The sequence below is a fragment of the Scyliorhinus canicula genome, chromosome 12 (assembly GCF_902713615.1).
Source record: "Scyliorhinus canicula chromosome 12, sScyCan1.1, whole genome shotgun sequence".
Taxonomy (NCBI): Eukaryota; Metazoa; Chordata; class Chondrichthyes; order Carcharhiniformes; family Scyliorhinidae; genus Scyliorhinus; species Scyliorhinus canicula.
In genome coordinates, this window is record NC_052157.1 from 142,220,992 (window position 1) to 142,233,404 (window position 12,413).

General features: G+C 44.3%; 1 protein-coding gene across 2 annotated transcripts in view; it reads right to left on the reverse strand.

Moving 5' to 3' along the window:
• The window catches only part of ankrd13b (ankyrin repeat domain 13B), a 455,805-nt gene that overhangs the window by 146,373 nt on the left and 297,019 nt on the right, over window positions 1–12,413 (reverse strand). For both annotated transcript variants that reach the window (XM_038814322.1, XM_038814321.1), the window contains exon 2: window positions 424–559. In XM_038814322.1, coding sequence (XP_038670250.1) covers window positions 424–559 — 136 coding nt within the window. The remainder of the gene's footprint in view (window positions 1–423; window positions 560–12,413) is intronic.

The following is a 12,413-nucleotide window of genomic DNA, read 5'->3' on the forward strand; positions in this document are numbered from 1 at the left end:
AGTAAACTACAGCACTTGACACAATTCCTTTCATTTTCCGAATTTTAAAGATACAGTTCCAAATTATAACACTGCAATAAACCAAACGATATGGTCCCAAAACATAAGATTCCTCTGAAGAACACAATGCTAACAAATTGTGCAAACGCTGGTTCACTACTCTTCTGTTGCGGGAGAAGTTGCTTGAGATTATAGTTACTTAAACTTTAAGATTATAGTTACTTAAACTTTAAAATTACTTCAGATACAACAATGGGTTAAATATGAATCAAACAATTCTGAAAGTACAGCTTATGGAAAACTCTCAGGCCGAATCATGCAGACCAGTGTGAGGCTATGGGGAGTGAAATTAAAACATGGTAATGCAACAGTATTTTCAGAGCAAAGTTGACTCAACCAACTGGGAGCAAGGTATTACTGTACCTGTCCATCCATTACGATTCTCCTTACTAACGTCAGCGCCATGCTTTAGTAAAACACTTGTGCACTCCAGGTATCCAAGCGTAACAGCTAGGTGCAATGAAGTCCGACCTCTTGGGTCAAGCTGTTCAATGTCAACCTGCGAATCAAAGGAAATGTTCAGTAGTTGTTTTTTCACCATTTTGCTACTTGGGTTTATAAATAAGCGTGGAAAAGCAAACGCGGTCAGGCCAATGACAGGCTCATTTTCAAAGGGACTCACTGTTTTGACATTTCTGTTCAAATCTGAGCTGGAGCCAATTTTAGCTGGGATTTTTCTGCACTGTGTGAGATGTCTGAGCTGATATACCTTCAATCTTTTTTCTGCTCCCAATTAATCCCTTTCCTTTCCTTGAAGCGTTTGACTGGTACCGGGTGTTCATCAACCACCTCACCAAGAGACTAGACAATGGGTGTTCAACTGTGAGAACCATCACTTTAGATGCTCATCTGAAGTGCAAATAAGTCCAAAAGGTCAGCCAGCAGCTCGCTAGTGAAGCGTGGTTGAAGCTGCTCTTGCCGTAGGGATTCTCGGGCAATGAAAGAAGAGGACAAAAGCAAATTACTGCGGATGCTGGAATCTGAAACGAAAGGGAAAATGCTGGAAAATCTCAGCAAGTCTGGCAGCATCTGTAGGGAGAGAAAAGAGCTAACGTTTCGAGTCCGATGACTCTTTGTCAAAGAAGAGGAGAAACTGTGAAGGGGATAGCCAGATTGGAGAATGTGCCTGACCAGCGGGTGGTGTGGTAGAGGTGACCAATCAGGGAGTTAGCGATGATGATTGGGTGGAGAAGTAACGGTTAAGAGGCGGACAGACTTCAGCGACGATTGGATGGCGAGGCAGTGATGATGATTGGATGGGAAGATCTTGAGGTGAGCAGAGATGGAGGTAACAGTGATGGGCAGGTGGGAAATAGTGCTGGTGAACACATCGAGCAGCAGTGGCAATGATTGGATAGATTTGATGTAGACCTGATTTTCCTGAACGCAGCCAATGGCAACACTGCCTGTCTCAGGATGAATGAGTCACCTCAATCGGGTGTTAAACACTTTATTTGCATTTTCAAAGGGCCTGTTTGAGGCCTGGGACCTGAAATGACCTTTTGGTCTTCACCAATATAGTGGGAAGTACAATTTTGGATCTTATTGAACTTACACATCAAACAGTAGGCTGTTTGACCTCTAGGAATGGGTGCTATATGACTGGATGTGCAAGGCTTGTCTTCTCAGTTACACTACTCTTAGCATCACTGCTCATGCCTCTTGTAACTCTAACAAACTGCAATGTTGGTCACCTAAAATTGTAAAAGCTGCGACTGCATAGAACACATTGGCAGGGAATAAGCTGCACCTTAAGCTCCCGCAATGGGCCTCGATTTGTAGTATATAATATCCGCTAACTGGGTAGATTTCCAATCCATTATATCGATTATGAAAGCCACAATAAAACTTTGAAATTCATCTGTGTTGGAACATAATTTAATCATTCTGCGCACAACAGATTCGTAACTAGCTAACTCATGCTTTATGATTACAGCCTTTACTCATCCATTATTGTTTCGGTAAATGGTTACACAACTAACTGGTCTTTAGTGTTTAGGAAATGAAAGTTCCCTTGAAACAATTGGCCTGTCAGACACTGGTGTTTTATAGTGAGAAGCTAAATGTGCAACATTTATTGGCTACACTCTGAGGAAGGTTTAACTACAGATATCATTAAGGCAAAGACGAATTGTTGTAAGGGATCAAAATGCTCAATTTCAGAACCAGAATAACCTTTGCCCTGTGGCCATGCCCCTGTAAATACTGAAGAAATTCCGTAAAGAAGGTAGGGAAGGAAGGCCAATTTTTCATTTTGCTTTGAAGTGCAATCTATCTTGCACTGAGCACTAATGTGTTAGGAATTTGCTCCATCGGTACTGAATAAACAGTCTCATCTTGGCCATTTATCAATTCATTGAAACAAAATAGGTCACCACAAAAAACCTGGCAGCTCTTTTCGTTGTGATTTATAATTTGTAAGCTACAGTTTCTTTAACAGATGCAGCTTCCATGCGTGGATGGAGAAATCCGGAGGAGGAATGTGTCAGTTAAATTACCATATCACAAATGGCACAACGTGGTTTACATCATTTCCTGCCCTTCTTGAAATCTGTAGCAGGGTCATTTAGATCCAAAGCCTTAACTCCGTTTCTCACCACAGACACTGCCCGACCTGCTGAGTTTATCCAGCGTTTTCTATTTTTATTTCACACTTTGGACAATGCCATTCTCAGACTACAGGTTTTAGAAACGTGTCGCATTCTTAGCTTCCAAATGTTCCTCCGAAGTAATTGAAACAGAGATATCAAAAGCAATTTATTTTCTTCCAAGCTCCAAGGTGAACTGCCACAAACCTCCGCACAGTAACTGTGACCTTCCACGGTCAGCATCATACATTGTCAACGCCAAAGGACACTGTCTAAACAATCACACCTGTAACGGGGCGGCACAGTGGCACAGTGGTTAGCATTGCTGCCTCACAGCGCCAGGGTCCCGGGTTCAATTCTGACCCTGGGGGACTATGTGTGTGGTGTTTGCATGTACTCCCCGTGTCTGCGTGGGTTTCCTCCAGGTGCTCGGGTTTCCTCCCGCAGTCCAAAGATGTGCAGGTCAGGTGGAGTTACAGGGATAGGGTGGGGAGTGGGTCTAGGTAGGGTGTTCTTTCGGAGGGGAGGTGCAGATTCGATGGGCCAAATGGCCTCCGTCTGCACTGTAGGCATCATTATTACATTTTCTTGAAATCTGTGGATTTATCAATTAGCATGATTTTTTATTGGACAGGATTTTCTTCCCCCCAACCCCCCCCCCCCATCCCATCCCCCTCCCCGACCCCCATCTCCCGCAGTGTGTTTTCTAGCATCGGAGGAGGTTCGCCATTGACCGCTGGTGGGATTTTCCAGTCCCATCATGTCTACCATGTTTTGTATGGCTCACCCATCCCACCGCCAGGGAACCCACCATGGGGGATTGCCTTCAGCAAGACTTGAAGATCCCACCAGCAGCAAGGGCTGGAAAATCTCGGCCGTTGACCTTGTACATTGCTGAAGAAGTAATTGCCGAACTTTTGAGATGGTCTGCTGAGATGGATCGCCAAGACTTCGCCTGGAGAATTCATGTTGGTGTTATGAGGTAGGGAAATGCAGAATTTCAATTCTCATGACTGCTGACGTGTGGAGGTGGCAAATGGAAATTATAGGGCGAAATTATAGCCAATCTCCCAGTGGCTGAATTCGACCAGAGGCTCAGTCCACAGCCGGCCATCTGCCTTTGCTCTTGCTGGCAGTTGGTGCATGGCCTGAAAGAAAGGGGAAAGAAAGAGAGAGAGAGAGAAAGTGAGAGAGAGAGAATGAAAGAGAGAGGGAGAAAGAGAGAGAGAGAGAGAGAGAAAGAAACAGAGAGAGAGAAAGAAAGCAAGAGAGAGAAAGAAAGAGAGCGAGCGAAAGAGAGAGACAGAAAGAAGAGAGAGCGAGAGAGTGATAGAGAGAAAGAGAGAAAGAAAGAAAGAAAGAAAGAGGGAGAAAGAGAGAGAAAGAAAGACAGGAAGAGAGAGAAAAAGAAAGAAAGAAAGAAATTTGCATTTATATAACTCGTCTCATGTCTCAAAGTGCTTAACAACCAATTAGGTACTGTTAAAGTGCCTGTTGTAATGTAGGCAATGCAGCAGTCAATCTGCTCACAGAAAGTTCCCATTAACAGCAATGTGATAATGGCCAGATAAACTGTTTTGATTGAGGGATGATTGTTGGCCAGAATTCCAGGAAAAAGGGAATAACCCCCCCCCCCCCCCCTGTTCTTTGAATAGCGCTATAGGAACTTTCACGGCAACCTTAGAGGGCAGATAGGGCCTCAAAATGTATTAATCCAAATCAGCAAAATGTAATTTTATCCTCATCCTTCAATGATAAACGGAGGGGTGAATCGTGGCTTTTCCATAAGGGCAGCATGGTAGCATGGTGGTTAGCATAAATGCTTCACAGCTCCAGGGTCCCAGATTCGATTCCCGGCTGGGTCACTGTCTGTGTGGAGTCTGCACGTCCTCCCCGTGTGTGCGTGGGTTTCCTCCGGGTGCTCCGGTTTCCTCCCACAGTCCAAAGATGTGCGGGTTAGGTGGATTGGCCATGATAAATTGCCCGTAGTGTCCTAATAGTAAGGTTAAGGGGGGGAGTTGTTGGGTTACGGGTATAGGGTGGATACGTGGGTTTGAGTAGGGTGATCATGGCTCGGCACAACATCGAGGGCCAAAGGGCCTGTTCTGTGCTGTAATGTTCTATGTACTTGAAAGGCACATCTGAGAACAATGGACCGTGTTGATGGGAGCATGGGTAAAGTGCCCCCTGCCCAGATACCCAACTTCAGCTTATCCTCAGACACAAAACAATAATGACCATTCTCTTGCAGCATAAAAGGACAAACATTAACACACGGCAATCGTTTCAATGAATGGTGACAAAGTAAAAGCTGACAGAACAGATTTGTTTCCAAAGTATACTGCTGTTCTTAGAGGCAGGCTATGAGGTACCAGGATTCATGTTGCATCAACCACCAAGGTATTCAAGTCACTTAATCTGGACTCCAAAAGAAATTCTTAAGAAACTGACAGCACATCAACAAAAGGAATGAGTGTAGCCAGCGAGTCACACACTAATATGAGCATTTTTATCCAAGGTTCTGACATTTTCCACCTGCCTTCAAGTGTTGATAGCTTCTCAGCAGCTTCATTTGTACCAAAGAAGGTGCTGCGCACTAAAGTTCACAGGTCTTGTGGATAATATTAGCACCGGTTCTGACTCCTATTTAGCTATACTTCGGCGAGGGGAAGGCATTCGGTTTACTGGAGATGAATTCTCATGGCCATTTCAACTGCCTTCCCTGCCCTGTTTCTGCCAGGAGAGTGGGTTAAAACCTTCCTCATAATTCAGACTCGCCTGAATCTGGATACCTGAAATTCTGGAACTGCCATCTTCGAAAGAACATTCACAAAAAACATGTTCAATTATTGCCCTCCTGTTTCTAACTACTTTGTATAATGATCGCTGACATTTATGCTGGTATTTTCCCTGCTATGTCAGTCCTGGAGCAATAGTATGTCTCATGATCTCATATTCTTTAAGCCTAGGATTCGACCCAAGACAAATACTCTTGCAGTGATCATTTAAAAATGATCTAAGAGGCCAGTGGCAGTAATTTACAAGGCCCCAATTCAATCGAGTGATTGTTGATTATATCACAAATACCTGTGGGAAAGCAGACTGAGACTGAATTGGAGATTTATACTGGAGCGGGATAACACTTTGCATTGAGTATGATGAAAAGTAACAGGATGTTAATAAAAAAAAACAATAATACGTGACATATTAAAGTTACACGTTTCCAACTCCGAAAGAGTGGGAGATACACTGCATGCTATAGAGTGCACCATTGCAGGATTACTGCTCATCAGTGACTCAGTTTAATAGAGTTCATTACACAGTTTAAAAATATACCTTGATTAAAATGGGAAGATGTGACTCAGTGGTAGCAGTCTCACCCCTGAATCAGAAGATTGAGCATTCAAGTCCTGTTCTAATGGCTTGAGCGAGTAGTCCATAAAACCATAAGACATAGGAGTGGAAGTAAGGCCATTCGGCCCATCGAGTCCACTCCACCATTCAATCATGGTTGATTTCAACTCCATTTACCCGCTCTCTCCCCATAGCCCCTAATTCCTCGAGAAATCAAGAATTTATCAATTTCTGTCTTAAAGACACTCAATGTCCCGGCCTCCACCGCCCTCTGTGGCAATGAATTCCACAGACCTACCACTCTCTGGCTGAAGAAATTTCTCCTCACCTCTGTTCTAAAGTGACTCCCTTTTATTCTAAGGCTGTGCCCCCGCGTCCTAGTCTCCCCTGCTAATGGAAACAACTTCCCTACGTCCATCCTATCCAAGCCATTCATTATCTTGTACGTTTCTATTAGATCTCCCCTCAACCTCCTAAACTCCAATGAATATAATCCCACGATCCTCAGACGTTCATCGTATGTTAGGCCTACCATTCCTGGGATCATCCGTGTGAATCTCCGCTGGACCCGCTCCAGTGCCAGTATGTCCTTTCTGAGGTATGGGGCCCAAAATTGCTCACAGTATTCTAAATGGGGCCTAACTAGTGCTTTATAAAGCCTCAGAAGTACATCCCTGCTTTTATATTCCAAGCCTCTTGAGATAAATGACAACATTACATTTGCTTTCTTAATTACGGACTCAACCTGCAAGTTTACCTTTAGAGAATCCTGGACTAGGACTCCCAAGTCCCTTTGCACTTTAGCATTATGAATTTTGTCACCGTTTAGAAAATAGTCCATGCCTCTATTCTTTTTTCCAAAGTGCAAGACCTCGCATTTGCCCACGTTGAATTTCATCAGCCACTTCTTGGACCATTCTCCTAAACTGTCTAAATCTTTCTGCAGCCTCCCCACCTCCTCAATACTACCTGCCCCTCCACCTATCTTTGTATCATCGGCAAACTTGGCCAGAATGCCCCCAGTCCCGTCATCTAGATCGTTAATATATAAAGAGAACAGCTGTGGCCCCAACACTGAACCCTGCGGGACACCACTTGTCACCGGTTGCCATTCCGAAAAAGAACCTTTTATCCCAACTCTCTGCCTTCTGTCTGACAGCCAATCGTCAATCCATGTTAGTACCTTGCCTCGAATACCATGGGCCCTTATTTTACTCAGCAGTCTCCCGTGAGGCACCTTGTCAAAGGCCTTTTGGAAGTCAAGATAGATAACATCCATTGGCTCTCCTTGGTCTAACCTATTTGTTATCTCTTCAAAGAACTTTAACAGGTTTGTCAGGCACGACCTCCCCTTACTAAATCCATGCTGACTTGTCCTAATCCGACCTTGCACTTCCAAGAATTTAGAAATCTCATCCTTAACGATGTATTCTAGAATTTTGCCAACAACCGAGGTTAGGCTAATTGGCCTATAATTTTCCATCTTTTTTCTTGTTCCCTTCTTGAACAGGGGGGTTACAACAGCGATTTTCCAATCCTCTGGGACTTTCCCTGATTCCAGTGAGTTTTGAAAGATCATAACTAACGCCTCCACTATTTCTTCAGCTATCTCCTTTAGAACTCTAGGATGTAGCCCATAGTCCAGGCGGATGCTGCAATGCTGCGTTATAAAAGCATAGATACATAGAATTTACAGTGCAGAAGGAGGCCATTCAGCCCATTGAGTCTGCACCGGTTCTTGGAAAGAGCGCCCTACTTCAGCCCCACACCTCCACCCTATCCCCGTAACCCAGTAACCCCACCTAACCTTTTGGACACTAAGGGCAATTTATCATGGCCAATCCACCTAACCTGCACATCTTTGGACTGTGGGAGGAAACCCACGCACACACGGGGAGAACATGCAGACTCTGCACAGACAGTTATGGAGGCACAGTCTCTGGGAAGAGGTGTTAAAACGTGACATGCCCTCTAAAGTGGATATAAAAGATCCCATGACACTATTTCAAAGAAGGACATCCCGGCTAATATTTTTCCCTTTTCACAAAAAGAAAATAGAGCAATTATCACATAGCTATTTGAAGGAGCTTGCTGTGAGACAATTGGGTGCTACATGTCCCACAGTGGAGTGGTTGTGTCCTCCAAAAGTACTAGTTCATGGCAAACCACATTGTGACATCCTGGGGTCATGAAAGATTTCATTCTATTTTATAGTTTAAAAACAAAGGACGTGAATGATAGATCCATACATTTCCACCATTGTTTGCTCTTATGATTGTCAAAGTAGATTTGAGCATTGTGTCATCAAATAAATGTAGTTTCTACATCCCATCAAATAAGATCTCCTCAGCACAATACACTTAACATGATGAGCCATCCTCAGCTAACAGAAAAGCTTGAAGTTTAACTCATTTTAAAATGAAAGGGTGATCTCCAAAGATCAGTTCAGAGAACTTTTGTGAAAGAAGTAACATGTAAGAAGCATTGTGACCATGGAGTAGACTTTCCTCTTGCTTTGCAAGGCGGCCATTTTGCGGGTTGCAAACTATGCACTCACCTGACGTGCGGATTTGCCCAGAGTTTTTGGCACAGTGTTCAGGTTTCCACTGCAGTTTATGAGCAATGATCCAGTGCAGGAGGAATGCAGGTCCGGATGCGGGCTGATGGGAAAGCCCACCTCAGTTCTCGGCAACGGCAGCGCAGAGGCTGGCATTATTTAAAGGTCTTTTAAACCTCACTCCTCACTCCTTCACTCCCCTCATCCACACCCCCTACCACACTATACCTCAGGGGTGGGCAAACTTTTCCGTGCAAGGGCCACATTCAGAAATTCACAATTCACAAAGGGCCGCATAGTATATTAAGTAAAATAATTACTTCACCCGGTTATGATTCTGGGCGCCCTATATAGAACATAGAACAGTACAGCACAGAACAGGCCCTTGGCCCTCGACGTTGTGCCGAGCAATGATCATCCTACTCAAGTCAACCTATCCACCCTATACTAGTAAGTAACCCAACAGCCCCCCATTAACCTTAAAAAAAAATTATTAAAAAAAAAAAAAATTTTTTTAAATTTTTTTTTTTTTTTAATGACTTGGAGGGCCGCAGAAATTCCTTTGGCGGGCCGCATGCGGCCCGCGAGCCGTAGTTTGCCCACCCCTGCTATACCTCCTCCATGCACCCCTATGTACCCAGTTTCCAAAATCTACGAACCTCAAATTCCATGCAATACCAATGAAAATTATTTTTCATTCTATGGGGAGAATATAAACCTCATACTATCTAATAAAAACCTCCATCAAACACATTGTTATTGGTACTAAGAAAAAATAGAATCTGCCATGTGAAAAACCTTTCTGATACGTTTGTTAGTTTGTGTCAACAAACCAGAAAACATATCAAAGACAAAATCTGTTATTACAGCCTCTTAAAACTGTCATTCGTTCTCAGATGAAAGGAACATCTACTATGTGGAAACCATCACTTGAAACTCAGGCAAACATTTGTAATGGCCACAGCTGTCTAAACAATTGAATGCTCCATATAATGGAAAGAATTGAAGATACTCATTTTAATTTCAAAGCAGAATGCTTGTCATTCAAGTGTCAACATTTTTTTAATGAAATGAAATGAAAATCGCTTATTGTCACGAGTAGGCTTCAATGAAGTTACTGTGAAAAGCCCCTAGTTGCCACATTCCGGCGCCTGTCCGGGGAGGCTGGTACGGGAATCAAACTGTGCTGCTGGCCTGCTTGGTCTGCTTTAAAAGCCAGCGATTTAGCCCAGTGTGCTAAATCAGCCAGAGCTGTCACCCCACTTCAGGGCAGCATGGTAGCACAGTGGTTAGCACAGTTGCTTCAAAACTCCAGGGTCCCAGGTTTGATTCCCGGCTTGGGTCACTGTCTGTGCGGAGTCTGCACGTTATTCCTGTGTCCACGTGGGTTTCCTCCGGGTGCTCTGGTTTCCTCCCACAGTCCAAAGATGTGCAGATTAGGTGGATTGGCCATGATAAATTGCCCTTAGTGTCCAAATAAAAAAGGTTAGGTGGGGTTACAGGGTTATGGGGATAGGTTGGAGGCGTGGGTTTAAGTGGCGTGTTCTTTCCAAAGGCCGGTGCAGACTCGATGAACCAAATGTACTCCTTCTGCATTGTAAATTCTATGATTCTATGATAAATCACAGTACAAAAGATGCCAGCACACACTGTCTGCACCAAGGTGAAAATTTGGCCTCATTTATGGAGATGGCATTGTCAAGTCCAGCATCGGACTAAAACAAAGATATGAAGTTGTTCCAGGCAATAGGCTAGATTCTCCATTTGGGAGACTAGTGTTTCTTCCAGGACTGAACAGTGTCTGATTCGTGTTTCCATTTAGGGCGCTATTCGTTCCATGATTCAGGACATCTAAATGGACCAGCACTCTGCCGGTGACAATTAGAAGCAATTCCCGACCCAGCAGGCAGTGTAACAGTTGAGGCCGGAATTAGCGCTAAGGTGCCTGACTGTTGGAGCTGTTTCTAAGCCACGGAGATGGCTTAGATTTCGGGAGCCTGAGATGGAACAATTGCTCGATGCCAATGAGGAGAGGCGGGTCACCCTCTTCCCCAGGACTGGGCCGCAGATTCAAGTCAGTCATATTTAACAGTGCCTGGGAGGTGGTGGCAGAGGCAGTCAGTGCTGCCAGTCTCACCAGGAGGAGACAGCTGGTGATCCTGAGGAGTGGGAATCCACTGGTGAGGCCTCAATTCTGAGAGGAGCAGAATACCATGGAGGGTTCTGAAGACCACAGTGCTGTTGTCCTTTGGCTCTGCTAAGTCCCTGATTCCTGTGCAGTGGGGCAAGGTTTCTGAGGAGTGCTAACACTTGGTGGGCCACTGAATGAGCTTGGCCACACCCATTGCCTTGCTGATACTGCTGGTGTTTCAGGGTTCCCAGCAGGGTGACCTGGGTGGGCTCCCACATCACTAAAGGGTCTCTGAGCATTTACAGGATACAGTGAGCAGTCAGCAGTGTGAGCAGCCAGGAGCCTGTAAGTAGCACCAAAGGGGTGCGTTTAAATCCACAGACTGCAGCAATGTTGGTCTGAGCCAGACCACTCCAATCCTAAATCCACAGACTTGACATCAAGTTATTCGCTGCTACTTCCCTCTCCCCCTCACTCCTCATTGCTGCCAGCGAGAATCTAATATTTTCAACATAACAGTACGGATGATTTTTTGTTTTCAGTTTCACAGTCAATTTTACGATTTGCTTCAGGATCACTCACCTCTTTTATAAACAGACCTCATGTCACCTATGAGACAGAATGTGCCTTCCCCTGCCTAATAGCAAGATAAGTAATCAAACACAGAACCCTTGCCAGTGTGCTGCAGTTCATTGGAATGTACAGATTAAATCTTCTTTCTTTGAAATAGGGACTGAATGATTCGAATAGCTCTTATTAAGGCCTGACAGCTGGAAAATACCACGCTGCTGAAATCCCAAAGGGAAACTTGAAACAGCTGCCAAAATGGTTTTTGCAATTTGTATGTTATGAGGAGATGTTCTAAAATTAGGAAATTATGTCACCAACTATTTGCGATGACTTTATCGTAAACATTTCTTTAAAATAAACAAAACACTTAAACACGATAATAACTTCACACAGGATACAATACTTTAAAACAGTTCCAAAAGATCCTGGGCGGGATTTTCTGTTGACGGGATCCTCCTCTTCGCCAGCAGCGCAGTCACATCCGCGGATTCCCGACGGCGTGGGGGTGCCCACAACGGGAAACCCCATTGGCCGGTTGCGGGACGGAGATTCGCCCTGCCGGTGGAGGGGGGGGGGGGGGGGACACCAGAAAACAAATGCAGTGGGACGGAGAATCCCGCCCCTTAACTTCAACTATCCTCAGAGCTAACTTTCCCTTTTTTTGTTTTGCAACTATCCTTATCGATTGTAAAATCTATATAATTCAAGTAATTGTGAACACACAGTGTCCCTTTTCTCTTGCGGTGTCCTTGGAGGCCGACACCAAAGGGTTCTCCAAGTCTGGTCACCTTCACACCATTTTATGAGAATTCTGACCAATATCCTGTTGTCTTCTGGGAGATCTAAGCAGCAATCCGTCCCTTTGGTCTCAATATTGGTTCAATCAGTCTCTTTGGAAGTGCTTTCTTCCCAGAATTGAACAAACTCCGTTCTTTACTTCAGCCATTATGTTTTAAAGGTAAACATTCCCTATCTTTACCTTACTCACTCACACCTTTTACAACTTGCACATCTCCATTTGAGCTAAAACAATCCACTTCAAAGCTACGCCTGTTTTTTGCCTTATGGAAATCCTGATTGAAGTTCCTCGGTTTATTCACATATCAAAACCACTTTTTACTGTTGCTTTTGTCACCTTTGTCTCTTATTCCAA